Source organism: Haliotis rufescens, unplaced genomic scaffold (genome assembly GCF_023055435.1).
Source record: "Haliotis rufescens isolate VD_foot unplaced genomic scaffold, xgHalRufe1.0.p SCAF_2, whole genome shotgun sequence".
NCBI classification, from domain to species: Eukaryota; Metazoa; Mollusca; class Gastropoda; order Lepetellida; family Haliotidae; genus Haliotis; species Haliotis rufescens.
The window spans coordinates 73883388-73898522 of NW_025963890.1; the positions used below are offsets into that span (position 1 = coordinate 73883388).

General features: G+C 40.7%; 1 protein-coding gene across 2 annotated transcripts; it reads left to right on the top strand.

Annotated features, from left to right (window-relative positions):
• Positions 1-3133: 3133 nt before the first annotated feature.
• On the top strand, positions 3134-14308 carry LOC124133240. 2 transcript variants are annotated; one of them, XM_048400537.1, is made up of 9 exons: positions 3134-3336; positions 6143-7203; positions 7782-7895; positions 8407-8587; positions 8886-9003; positions 9405-9622; positions 10092-10289; positions 10800-10968; positions 12565-14308. In XM_048400537.1, the coding sequence occupies exons 2-9, from the start codon at positions 6173-6175 to the stop codon at positions 12870-12872; spliced, it is 2337 nt and encodes a 778-aa protein (XP_048256494.1). In that variant the 5' UTR covers positions 3134-3336; positions 6143-6172; the 3' UTR covers positions 12873-14308. The 2 variants fall into 2 exon arrangements, with proteins under 2 accessions (XP_048256494.1, XP_048256493.1); XM_048400536.1 differs by having other exon boundaries at positions 3134-3323.
• Positions 14309-15135: the final 827 nt, after the last annotated feature.

Consider the following 15135-nt stretch of genomic DNA (forward strand, 5'->3'; position numbering starts at 1 on the left):
TTTTACTGTATTTTCTTAAGAAAATCCAAGTCAGAAGTGTTCGGTCCGACATGGCCCGGGCTGTCAAAATCAACTTAAATCGCACAGATGTATCATCAAATGGATCCACATCTTTCGATTAGTATTATATCTACCTAAATACCACTTTATAGTGTCTCAGATCGCTGTACTTAAAGAAAACAAGGGGCTCAAAGTGAAGCCCTTTTCTACCACTAAAAACTCAGGACAGCTAATTAAGGGCAAATGGTTGATTGATTACGCAACACCTACTTGACAAATACAATATCAGGCCCTCAAACTAATTACACGCACCCAACATGGCACCTCCTACACTTCACTTCAGGCCTTAACAGGAGAAATGCCACTAAGTCTACGCAGGGAACAGCTAAGCTTAAATTTCTGGGCCGCGTCCCAATCAAACCCTCTCATCCAAAACTTAATAAACCAAAATATCAGCCCCAAAAACCAAGCTCTAGCTCGTAAACACCCCTTACTTACCCCAATATCCCAAAGAATAACTACCTCAATGAACACCAAATTAAAAATCTTAAACAAAACTGCAAACAATCAAATATCTTCACCCCTAAACTTAAAATACCCAAAATAGACACAACACTAGCTAGCCAAATAAATAAACAAACCGACCCAAACATAGCTAAAACCACCACACTAGCATACATACACGAAAATTGGCCAAATTGGTGTCACATTTACACAGACGGATCCTCAGATCCGACCCCCAAACACACAGGTTTCGGAGTCCATACCACACAACCAACTAAAACCACACAATCCTTCCGACTCCCAAACAACCAATCAATATTCACGGCAGAACTAATGGGCATGGTCTCAGCCCTCCATAATCAAGAATCCAAAAATCACCAAAAAATCCTAATACTTACCGACTCCCTAAGTGGACTGCAAGCCCTCCAAAACAAAAATACCAAAAACCGACCTAAATTAATAAATCAAATACTTAAAAGCTCCAACGACCTAACTAAGGCAGGCAAACAAATAACCTTCTTGTGGATACCCGCCCACGTAGGAATATACGGTAATGAAAACGCCGATAAAGCAGCTAAACTATCCCTCAAAATCCCAGAAATAAGCTTAAACTTACCAATCTCAAAATCAGAAGTTAAAAGCGTAAACAAACAAAAAATCACCAAAAAAGGCATAACCTTTATCTAAACTCAAATAGCAAAATCAAAAATGTACTCAGCAAACCACTAACCAAACCAAAAAATTATCCATCCATCAAAAAAAATCGACAGAGTAATCACTAAACTCCAAACAGGACACACCAACCTAAATAACCATCTAAAATTTTAAAAAAAACATACTACAGGTAACTGCCCACACTGCAAACAACTAGAAACCCCAGAACACGCACTCATCCACTGCACACACTACCTAACACATCGAACCTCATTACAAACCACCCTCAATCTAAACTAGGCTCTCACTCTAGAAGCAATACTAAACCCACAAAATAAACTAGAAAAATTCAAGGCCTTAGGCGTATTCCTAATCAAAACGGAACTAATAAAACGCATCTAAAAACACTATAATCTACCAAATCAAAATTACATAAACAAACAAACATCCACCATACCCAGCTCCCTTAGTTCTCCTCCCCAACCCCATCGCCATCTATTCCAAATCTCAAAATTCCAAAATTCTATATAAGCAACCCCTAAAGCCCCCTCTTGGGTTGCACACACCACTTTCGCCCCTTTCGGAAACACATTAAATGGCCTGGCCGGGCCCGTGTGCGAAATACGCATCAGTCGGAAAGCGCTCGTTAAATCTCCAAAGTAAGTAAGTAAGTAAGTAAGATATAATACTAATCGAAAGCTGTGGATCCATTTGATGATACATCTGTGCGGGTTAAGTTGATTTTGACAGCCCGGGCCAAGTCGGACCGAACACTTCTAACAGGGTTTTTCTTAAGAAAATACAGTAAAAGTGCTTGACTTTAACGGCCCAGTTTTCTTTGAATGCGATATACTGTGACATTATAAAGTGGTATATAGGTAGATATAACACTAGTCTATAGATGTAAACACATTTGAAGATACATTTGTGTGTTTAAAGTTGATTTTGACAGCCCGGGCCAAGTCGGATCCAACACAAGCAAAACACTTCTGATAGAGACTATGTTGAGAATGTAGAGGGAAAAGGGTTTCACTTTGAGCCCCTTGTTTTCTTTAAGTAAAGCGATCTGAGACACTATAAAGAGGTATTTAGGTAGATATAATACTTATCGAAAGATGTGGATCCATTTGATGATACATCTGTGCGATTTAAGTTGATTTTGACAGCCCGGGCCAAATCGGACCGAACACTTCTGACTTGGATTTTCTTAAGAAAATACAGTAAAAATGCTTCACTTTGAGCCCCTTGTTTTCTTTAAATACGATGTACTGTGACATTATAAAGTGGTATATAGGTAGATATAACACTAATCTATAGATGTAAACACATTTGAAGATACATCTGTATGTTTAAAGTTGATTTTGACGGCCCGGGCCAAGTCGGATCCAACACAAGCCAAACACTTCTGATAGAGACTATGTTGAGAATGTAGAGTGAAAAAGGCTTCACTTTGAGCTCTGTGTTTTCTTAAACTACTGAAATATGAGACAATAAAGTGGTATATAATTATATATAATACTAGTCTTTAGATATAAAGAATGTTAGGAACTTTAGAAGTGCTTGGACAGTTATTAACACGTGTCGTGTCAGTCCTTTGACTTCCAGGAAACATCCTGTGTTGGTTTTACAAGAATTAGTAAAGGTTAATTACCTTAACACGTTAATTAATGAAAGAAGAGTAGTCAAAACACTGTCGTTTCCTGCCCAGGACACCACACCCCTACACGCTAAGGTCGGTGAGAAGCATTCTAATCAAAGAATACACACAGTCAAGACACTGACTTTTCTACAAGACGCACGGTATGTAGTCATAATCATCAGTTTATTACATTGTTGAAGGTGCATTTTTATTCAAACTCAATTAAATGAGCAAAACTATACGTTTGTGGACATTTGAGATCTGCCTAGATATGCGCGTTTCGTTTTATTATTCTGCAATCCATTTTTAGTATTACCCGCTGGCCCGGCCCGGCCCGACTCTTCTTGGCCCGACTTTTAGGCAATCCCGACGTGTTGTGTCTACAGCGATATACGGCAACAAGGAACGGTATACCAAGCAGTACTCTTTCCTGGAGGTCCCCGTTGTGTCGACAGGGACATATGGATACAGAATACTAGCAGTACTCTTTCCTGGACGTTCCCGTTGTGTCGACAGGGACATACAGGTAATTCCTACAGGTACATAATGTGTCTACAGTGATCTGTACGAGGTAGTACTAATTCCTACAGGTACATAATGTGTCTACAGTGATCTGTACGAGGTAGTACTAATTCCTACAGGTACATTATGTGTCTACAATGATCTGCACGAGGCAGTACTAATTCCTACAGGTACATTATGTGTCTACAGTGATCTGTAAGAGGTAGTACTAATTCCTACAGGTACACAATGTGTCTACAGTGATCTGTACGAGGTAGTACTAATTCCTACAGGTACACAATGTGTCTACAGTGATCTGTACGAGGTAGTACTAATTCCTACAGGTACACAATGAGTCTACAGTGATCTGTACGAGGTAGTACTAATTCCTACTGGTACACAATGTGTCTACAGTGATCTGTACTAGGTAGTACTAATTCCCTCAGGTACACAATGTGTCTACAGTGATCTGTACGAGGTAGTACTAATTCCTACAGGTACACAATGAATCTACAGTGATCTGTACGAGGTAGTTCTAATTCCTACAGGTACACAATGAGTCTACAGTGATCTGTACGAGGTAGTACTAATTCCTACAGGTACACAATGAGTCTACAGTGATCTGTACGAGGTAGTACTAATTCCTACAGGTACACAATGTGTTTACAGTGATCTGTACGAGGTAGTACTAATTCCTACAGGTACACAATGAGTCTACAGTTATCTGTACGAGGTAGTACTAATTCCTACAGGTACACAATGTGTTTACAGTGATCTGTACGAGGTAGTACTAATTCCTACAGGTACACAATGAGTCTACAGTGATCTGAACGAGGTAGTACTAATTCTTACAGGTACACAATGTGTTTACAGTGATCTGTACGAGGAAGTACTAATTCCTACAGGTACACAATGAGTCTACAGTGATCTGAACGAGGTAGTACTAATTCTTACAGGTACACAATGTGTTTACAGTGATCTGTACGAGGTAGTACTAATTCCTACAGGTACATAATGTGTCTACAGTGATCTGTACTAGGTAGAACTAATTCCTACAGGTACATTATGTGTCTACAGTGATCTGTACGAGGTAGTACTAATTCCTACAGTTACATAATGTGTCTACAGTGATCTGTACGAGGTAGTACTAATTCCTACAGGTACACAATGAGTCTACAGTGATCTGTACGAGGTAGTACTAATTCCTACAGGTACACAATGAGTCTACAGTGATCTGTACGAGGTAGTACTAATTCCTACAGGTACACAATGTGTCTACAGTGATCTGTACGAGGTAGTACTAATTCCTACAGGTACACAATGTGTTTACAGTGATCTGTACGAGGTAGTACTAATTCCTACAGGTACACAATGAGTCTACAGTGATCTGTACGAGGTAGTACTAATTCCTACAGGTACACAATGTGTTTACAGTGATCTGTACGAGGTAGTACTAATTCCTACAGGTACACAATGAGTCTACAGTGATCTGTACGAGGTAGTACTAATTCCTACAGGTACACAATGAGTCTACAGTGATCTGTACGAGGTAGTACTAATTCCTACAGGTACACAATGTGTTTACAGTGATCTGTACGAGGTAGTACTAATTCCTACAGGTACACAATGAGTCTACAGTGATCTGTACGAGGTAGTACTAATTCCTACAGGTACATTATGTGTCTACATGGATCTGTACGAGGTAGTACTAATTCCTACAGGTACACAATGTGTTAAGATAAGAAGAAAAAATCGCGTACATTTGATGTAGCCGAATTGTGTACAGAGCGAGATCCTTTTGAGGTCCTATCGCTTTACCTGTGTTACTGCGTACAAAAAACTTGAAATTTGAACTATATCGAGGGATTCATCTGGGTAACTCCGATGCGACCCTAGTTCCAAAAACTATTTGCGACCCACCAGGAAAAAAAGGACCTAATGGTTGCTGGGATACAATTGTGCAATGATGTCACAAAGACGTTTGAAGTCAACTTAGATCAGGAAAGTCGCCATGTGTGCTGACTGTACAAACATTTATTATATACGTCAGTGTGAAAGACTGAGTTTTCCTGAAGGTGAGACAAGTGATATTTTCATTGCAGTGAACTTAACACTTGAAATTTCACTGGAATGAACATGACACTTTGACTGAACTATTGTCATACAAGAGTTACTTCCCCCTAATTGTCGCCCTATTCCGTAAGCCCGTACACAAACTGTTGACGTCCCTTTAACGTTAGTTCCACGTTGACAAGGCAAAATAATGACAGATGGTCATACATGGGGTAATATCACTTCTTGTCGTTTGTTATTCTCTTGAAAATGTTTCGTTATAAACTGTAAATTTTTCATTTAACTCGTCAATCGAAACTGTTCGTTTCGCAAAGCGCCATTTTTGATACTTCACCAGCGTGTAGAATTACGTTTCAAGGTTTTACATTTGTAATGGAAAGGTTTAATCTTCGGTAGACAACTACACAAAAAGCATATAATAAATAGGATATTCCATGTGTCTCGTGAAATATCATGTACTGTACAAACATAGCTTATTTTTCTCGTTAGTGCATAATGTAATACAAACATGAGTTCAAAACATTTCAGCATACATGTTTACTTTCAGTTCATCAGACATTTTGCCAAAAAACTGCAATTATTACATAAACAGTTAAAGGTCGGAAAATGTGTCAAAATGTTTGATGTCACCCACAAGGTCCCTTATTCCTGGTGGGTCACATTTGTTGTGGCCCCCGGCTGTCAACAGGATATGGTATTTACAATACGCAAACACACTCCGCTCTGTTTATGAGAACACAGTGTGTATATAAAGCCTTGTTTACATTACAGTGTTGAGCGTAACTAGGAGCAACGTGCATCATGAGTACTGTGACGAAACAAAGGTGTCCTGATTGTGGTCGGACTTTCAAAAACTTATCAAATCACAAAATATGTCATAGTCGAGGTTCAGCAAAACATGCAGACAAACCTTCTATGGTTCAGAAGCAAGTGTGCCCTGACTGTGGCCGAGATTTTGTGAACCTCGCAAATCACAAAATATGTCATGCAAGAGGGACCAGACACAGGCAGACGTCTGATCCACCGCAGTCGTCTTCAAGGGCACCCGTGCAGCCACGGACCAACGTTGACTATCGTCAGAGGAACGCAAATCCCACGCCCAATCAACCTCATTACACACGATATGGCACAACTGATTACGTGGATACACCACCAACTACGCCACCCATGCGAGGGAATGTAAATGACCCACGACATGATCAAAGTGATTACTTGGATACGCCACCCCCAACGCCCTCTTCCCCCCAGAGAGAGCGAGTGACACCATCCTCAGTCACTCATTACCCACGATATGGTACAACTGATTACGTGGATACACCACCAACTACGCCACCCATGCGAGGGATTGTCAATGACCCACGACATGATCAAAGTGATTACTTGGATACGCCACCCCCAACGCCCTCTTCCCCCCAGAGAGAGCGAGTGACACCATCCTCAGTCCCTCATTACCCACGATATGATACAACTGATTACGTGGATACACCACCAACTACGCCCCCCATGCGAGTGAATGTAAATGACCCACGACATGATCAAAGTAATTACTTGGATACGCCACCCCCAACGCCCTCTTCCCCCCAGAGAGAGCGACAGACACCATCCTCAGTCACCCTTCTCTACCCGTCCATTCAGACGGTGCCCCAGGGCCGCGGGAATATTCATCACCAACCACACCCTACTCAGCCACAGAGTCGAAGTCATTATCCAGATGATACGTCTCCTCCACAACCACAACTCCCCAGTAGACAACGGAGTCATCAGCAACGTCACCATCACGACCTTGAATCCCTGCTGTATGGTCGTATATCGGACGCGTCTCAAAGGCAACAGTAAGTTTATGTTTAACCACGTAATGCCTTCACTCTTAAATATCCAAATATCTTACATTCGTCTAAGGCGGCGAGATTCGCTGTGCGGAGTTGCATCCCGGGTGCACGCCAGAAACCCATGATCGTGGGTTTGAATCCCTAATTATGTTTCAAGGTAAGTCAGCATCATACCCCTGCTCGTGGGTATCACCGAAGTGGTAAACGTCTGAGACCTGCATCACTTCGGGCTTTCCTCCCACAATAACTGACACGCTGAGATTATAACTGAAATACTGTTCAAAGCGGCGTTAAACCCAACCCCTCACTCATTCTAACATGAAACAATGATATGATATGGTCCTTTGTTTTTTAAAGAATTCCAAATTACAATGTGCCTATATAACTCTTTGCTTATCAGTTTAGTAAGACGTAGAAACGAGGAAATGGGGTAGGGCCTTCAGACGTTCAACTGGATTACAATTAGTACTTTTTCCTTCTAAATTTTACTGACACGATAAAAATATAAGACTTCAGTGTGTCTAAATTGAGCGAAAGGGCTGAAAGAGAAATCTAACCACGGGGAATCTTTGACATCTTAGTTACAGAAGAGGTCACAACGATTACAATAGTGGTCTCAGTGATGAGGATGCCCTGTCTGTTGCTATTGCTGCAAGTCGGGACCAACAGGAGGCTGATCTGGGATGGACCTTCAGGTCAGTTTCTCCCCATCTACAGGAACATAGAACTACAAAGGGACCAGATTAACGTGAATGTAGGATACAAAACGTTCCCCAAGGGGCCACACCAGTAATAATAAGACAATTAGAGCTAACCTTAATTGACTTGAATTGCAAACACGCGAAAACTTGATTTGGAAACTTGTAGACATGGAAACCTGTAAAATACAAAAGCCAAACGACAAACCTGTTTAAGAATTAGGTTGTCATGTGTGATATGAATTTTGTGTGCCTCCATACATTCAAGCCAGACAGGTCCTCCGCCAGATCTAGTGGATAGAGCGCCTTTCTTGAGTTAAATTACACTTTTTGCCGAAACTATTCTTCACACTGCATCCTTAAAACTGGTTTTCAGAGAAAGATCGCGAAGATCAGTGAGTAAGAATAGAATACTTTGATCATTAATCTTATATTTTGACACGATCAATCCAATATCCTCTATGTCTGCTTTCTTGATTACACGATATTAACTTTTTTTTATCAACAGAGATGAATCTGACACAAATGCGGCATCTACTGGTTCACCACGCAACATTGTCCGGGAGCATCGGAGTGGATGTATGGAGTTTGGAGCTTGCCAAATTTCGGTCAACAGGGACGCCGTCTGGCGCAGCAGCATGGCCTTCTTCAAGGATGTTGCAGTATCGAACAAGGCTAAACAGTTGATGGTATGAACAGATTGCCATGGTCCAGAACTACTTTACATATCCAAATTAGGATTGTTATAGTAAGTGTGTGAGTGCAATGTGAAATACCATAGCACATTTATTGTATAGTTAGGGGCGAGGTGTGGTCGCCTAGGTGTTTATGCATGCGCGTGTCGCCTCGAAGGCCCGGGTTCGATTCCCTACATATATATGTACAATGCGTGAAGCCCTTCTGTTGTTCTTGCTGTCTCATTACTGGTATTTGCTAAGACCAACGTAAAACTATACTGTAGTATTGACAAGTGGTTTCTTGTGGTAGGTGGTTTTCATTGATTCCGAGGACAGGCATGAGGAAGGCGTCGACACCGGGGGACCAAGGCGAGAGTATCTACGGCTGCTGTTGCAGTCCATCGTCTCCGACAGCAAGATGCTGCACGGTTAGTAATGAGTGGGTTGGGGTTAACGCCGCTTTTTGCAGTTTTGCAGTTATATCATTTGCCAGCTTGATGTGAGGGGAAAGATCCAAATCATTCAGGTCTTAGCTGACCATAAGTTTCTACCACACAACTGGCGGTGCCTCACTCCCGTGTCCCCCGTTAGTACTTTCTCTAGTATTAGTATAATCTTACATGTAAGGTGTCAATTTTATTTCGATGGGTTAAAAAACTCAAATCGATTTCTTTTGTCCTTCGACGTGATATTGCTGACACCTTACTGAAAGCGGTGTAAAATCATACTCACTTGTAGACACATATTTTTGAATACGCACATGCATTGTAAGGAAAATATAAATATATGACTATGTCTTGCTTATTTCGATATATATTCATTCAAACAGGGGACAAAAACCAAGGATTTCTGATTCGACCCAACATATTTGCATATTCGAAGAATCACTTCCGGGTCATGGGTGTCATGCTGGCCACTATAATTGCTCAAGGCGGACAATCCCCCGCCATATTTGCCCCTCCCGTTGTTGATGCAATATTGGATATCGATCAGTCACTATCTGTGGATTATGTGCCGAACAGATGTACGAGAGACTCTTTGACAAAGGTATGAAGTTACTAATAGTGCTATCTTTGTCTATAATATTCCCAGCTGTTTGACAGTCACGTAGTATATATATACACATGTAGAAACCAATTTCAGTTAAATGATGACGATAGTAAAATCAATACACGTGTCATGTCATGACTGTAAGGACATGTAACTGAGAAATATTTACTCCGTCGGAATTCACGGATAGAAGTGGCCCCAAATAACTTTGTCTTAAGAGGTGGAGGAGAACTGGGGAGAGCGGTTTGTGCATTTTGTTACAGATATATTTTCAGCCATTGCTTCAGTACAAACATTTTTATCTCTGAAAAGAAGAGGCGAACACAGCCAACATCCGAGGCGCCATCCGAGGCAAAATTATTTTTCTCAAATATTTTCTGGAAGTTTATTAATTTTTTTTATCCTAGTACACTCCAAGAATATACAGTAGTTGGTCCCTAGTATTGTATTCTTCTGTTCGTTACAGGTGTCGGAGGCTCGAGACGCGACGGAGCTGGAGGAAGCGCTGCAGGAGTGTGACTGGAGAGACGACCTAGATGGCATCCCCTCTTATGTCACTATGGCCAATAGGGATGAGTTTCTTAATGGATGTGTCCACCACTTTGTCATACTACAGAGCAAACCAATGGTAGACCAGCTTATTCAAGGCCTGCGTCACTGCGGGGTGAGTACCCTACATGTCTTCTTCATGCCATAACTGTATATCATATTAGTAAAGAGGCCGTTACTGGCTGCACCTCGAGTGATCTTAAACATACAGGTATGGCATTGTCATAGGACTATGTTACACGCTTATAGAGGAAGTACTTCCGGCGGAAGTCACTCTGTGGAGCGCGTATTGATATGTTGAACTGTAAATCTGTGCAACGATGAGTAAAAGATGCAATCATTCCACCTGGCTCTGTCGAATTATTTCTGACAAGGCATTAAAATGGCAAAGGCTTCTTTTTGTATTTGTTTGCTCTTGTCATCTCCTGAAGATATTAGGTTGGTCGAGTCGTTTAAGCATTCGCCCGTTACTCCGAACACCAGGGTTCGACGGATACACCATTGTTTGTTATTCCCGAGCCCTGGTGTGATATGGTTTCTATATTGCTAAAAGAGCAATAGAAGCATTTCCACACACTTGAGACATACTAACAGTCTTTTACTATATATTTTAATTTATTGTCAGATATTAGACCTCATTAGAAGACACACGTTGCGAGATTTGCTGGAGTATAGATCGGACGTTGAAGTCACTTCAGAAAGGGTGATGGATCTGTTGAAACCAGTCCCCAGTTACCATGGAGACGAACAGGCCATCTTTAACAACCTGCACCGATTCCTGCAGGCAGCTGAAGGTAAGGGTATAGCTGGCTTGGATGGGTATCCAAGAACCAATGTTTGAATTACGTTTTGGGACAAATCAGTGAATCCTATAATATTGGGATGAAATCTGATCGCGGTATTTCATTAACTTGTTTGTTCTTTCGGTGCCTATGTAAATTGTATATTTCATTGCCACGAATATATCTTGAATGAGTCAATTTAACCGAATGATCCAAGGCATTAAAATGTTAATTATAAAAACTCAACTGCATATCTTTGTTGGAATGTTATGATAGGAAATCTGTACTATTCACAGCTAGTGAGTTATTCCAAGGCTAGTCTTTTTGTGTATCACATCCCCGCGACAACGTAGCATTCGGCATGGTAACATTTACATTGCATTTATAATATTTTTAACTGAATCAATAATTCACTGAAAAATGTCGAAATTAGTTGATTATTATTACTTACCGGTACGGTCGCCGCGGAAGCGCGTGACGTCATCCGTTGGTTGATGACGTCATTCCAGAGCGTCCACAATTCTTCTTCACACTCAGTTTACTTCAGAAGAACGATTAATACAAAAAGAAGGAACAATATTTGTGTTTTCAATGTCGAATAACACTATATATGTTTTTTGTAAAAATTTATTGGTGCTATTGAGTATACGATGTCCCGAATTGTAACATTTGACATGATATCCACGGAAATCTGAAGAGTTAACTCTTGAGCGTAACCCTCACCCAAAAAGCAGTTCCCGCCATTCAGCGGCGTTAATGAAAACACTATTCCATTTGACTTTTACTTACATTGTTAACAAATTACAGGAATACATCTTCTTTTAAAAGGATTTATGACTATGCTGATTGTGAAAGAAAATAATGCCTTAACAAAACTGATAAAGTTGGACGATTTCATGTTTATTTCACCACTCGTGGTTTGTTATACGGGGAATATTAGCCCAATCCATTTCATTAGTATCTCTTTTACCAAAGGCTGAGACTTTATGATGACATATTACCTGTTATTTCACTGGTAAACTAAAAAATATATTACAATACCAACACAATGTCATTGTAAGAATTTCAGAAAAATGTCCGATGTAGGTTGATAACGACAACGAAATTGGATGTATAGTCTGAACAGTTCTAATCTTTGAGGGGTTTAAGGTACACTCTACTGCTTCATTTTATACCTGTTCAGCAACATACTGAACTGCAAACGTATCGCCGTAGCTCTGCGGAATAATGAAAGTGGTAGCTTTGCGGAATTATGAAAGTGGTGACTTGGTGAAATTATAAAAGCGGTAAGTTGGCGGAATTATATAAGCGGTATGTTTGCGGAAATATGAAAAATGATAACTTTACGGAATTGTGAAAGTGGAAAGTTTGCAGAATATTAAAGTGGTAAAGTCGCGGATTTACCGTTTTGGTGCCGCTGGGGTATCGCTAACATTTCGCGAAAAATACGTCAAAAAAGAGATAAGTAATGTAGAGCGGTAGTGTATGTTAACATATGTATATTACATAACGACATTTACGTATATAGTATTGATAGTTTAATTCATGTCATGAAAGTTTTTAGTTGCATGCCACGATCTGTTTTAGTACATTACGTTTTTTCTCTAGAGGGCCGCTTGTGTGACGTCCTCCGGGAGGGCCGATGTTTGACCCGCAACCAGACCGAGTTCGCACGGAGGATGACTCCAGGTAGACTGCTGACGTTTGTGACCGGATGTAGTAGAGAGCCAGCTGGCGGGTTCACGCCCCGACCCAGCATTGTGTTTAACTACAGTGACACCTGGCGGCTGCCATCAGCCTCCACGTGCAGTAACCAGATCCAGCTCACAGTGCACCCCAACTTGCTGGAGTTCCAAAGCTTTTGTCATGCGATGATGACGTCAATGATGAATGGAGAGACCTTTAGCACTGCCTGAGTTACGTGTAGTCATCATGTATCTTCTAATGGAAGATAAGAGGATAACAAGAAGTAACTCATGTGATAGATTCCGGATTCAGCAGAAGTATAGAGTATCCTCAACTTTGTGCTCCACTATCAAACACGACACACCTAAGATTTCACTCCTTGTACCATGGACCTTTTTCACTCAACGTGGTGACCATGGATATAGTTACATCTCTGTCGTCTCTGTTCGGGACCTCTTGTCAAAACTGAAAGCGAATGGCAGCAGAAACAAATATGTGAACTTCCTCATTGATAACATCTATGTAAAGTTTGGGGATAAAACATTTAGGTCTGAGTTAGGCTTCCCCATGGACAGTAATCTCCCCACCGCATGCTGATCTGTTTCTTTATGCATACAAACCGGAAGTTTCTTTTACGAACCGGAAGTTCTCCTCGTATTGGCGTAATGAAAACAAGTGAATTTAGTCAAGAAGTTAAACTTAAACTTCAGGATATCGATGATCTGATATCGTTCAATAATGGTCAAATAGCAAATTCCCATCCACTGATTTACCCACTAGAAATAAGGGAGTCCAGTGAGACCGCACTGTATCTTATTTAGCATAACGATTCAGAGTGAAATCTTTCCCCAAGACTGTATGACAAGAAAGATGACTTCAGTTTTCCAATAGTCAACAATGTCGAGCAACACTCCAGCAGCACAGGTCTTTGGTGTCTACTTAACGCAACTATTGAGATACAGTCGAACATGTTCCTTCTACCAAAAATGTAAATAGCACCATACGACTCTTTCTCGACAGAAAGGTTTCAACATTTAATGCTTTTGTAAAGTTGTCAGACCGTTTTATGAGAGACATGTGGAGGACATTTCCAAATTTGACGCTTGAGAATGCTTGATGCGGTTCCTTGCTTTGACTTGTACCATATGTTCCCGTGGGTTTTTTCCCGGTGCCTTTGTACAGGGGATGCCACCTGTGTGACCCGATGCCTGGTTTCATCCCTATTTATAAGTGATGCATGAATCATGCTTACGCTGTAGTCGGAATCGTACATTGGATTCTGCTTTTCGCAGAGATGTCTCATAATTATGTAAAGTTTTTTTCTCACTCTATATATTTTATATTCAAACTTTAACATATTAACCCGACATCACATTGTTTCGTCAATCGAGGATTGCAATCTCAAAATTTTAATTTTGTTTTATTTAATTGAGCTATTGGATGGTTTCGCTTACATTACATTAAATCCTTAAATCTGTATTTGCACTTTTGAGATTTTATGTTTTCTTTTTCAATTTCTTTACTGCTGGTGACCCTATAGCCAGCACCTATTATAAGTAACCTGAAATAGAAGATTGCAGTCAGAATATGTTTAATTACTTTCTTAACTTATTTGCATGGTTTATCTTAACAGCCTTCTGATCTGAAGCAAACGCGAATAAACAGTCTTACATCAAAATGGTGTTCGTTGTTGGACGCCGAACTCAGCAATATTCCAGGGTATCCTCCCAAAACGTAGACCTGCCAAAACGCCCGTTAAAACAACACTCGTTATGGCTGGTTGCATCAGTATTTAGTACCCTGTACCCTTAAGTAAAATGGTATCACCCATGTAACAAGAAAGAAAGCTAGGTAGAGTTCACAATTTTTTATTCAAATGTTATTTCATTGTCATTTATGATTATCAGTCATTTTCACTTGTTTATCATCAGTGGACCAACTGCATCCAGGTACTGAAGGGGTGTCTTTTCACGGCGATGAAGCTGTTCCTTCTCTCTGTAGACAACCTTCCTGGGTGGCGGTGCTGTTCCAAATTGAATCTGCGCTAGTTTCGCTCTCTCCGAAATTTTCTACCTTCTGGATCAGTTCGATAAATCTGAAGATGTTTGGATGCTTGTGCTGGAGGGACTTGCCGATTCCAGCTATGTGACGGCCTATCGACTCTGTTTCAACAAGACAACACAAGGCACCATACAACATTTTGCCTTTGCCAGCACAACCACCAGATCTATCACCTATAGATCTCTTGGAGGATCACATTGACCGTCAAATTAGAGTTTGACTAGATCGCCGTTAACACAAGGATCAGTTGGCACAGGCGTTTTGGGAGGAGTGGTGTTGAATCACATTTGATGATCAGACGTATCAAATCTCCTCATGGTCGAGTTGGGACATTGGTTCCCGTGGTATACACAATAATGACTGACAACTGTGACATTCTGAAGGATTAAAAGGAGTTTTATGTGCTGAGTTAGTGAGTGAGTGAGTGAGTGA

Excerpts from the sequence above, each read along its gene's own strand:
- LOC124133240 (XM_048400537.1), top strand. The coding sequence starts at position 6,173 with ATGAGTACTGTGACGAAACAAAGGTGTCCTGATTGTGGTCGGACTTTC. Across the intron at positions 8,588-8,885 it reads ACAAGGCTAAACAGTTGATG|GTGGTTTTCATTGATTCCGA; the intron begins GTATGAACAGAT and ends TTCTTGTGGTAG. Across the intron at positions 10,969-12,564 it reads ATTCCTGCAGGCAGCTGAAG|AGGGCCGCTTGTGTGACGTC; the intron begins GTAAGGGTATAG and ends TTTTTTCTCTAG.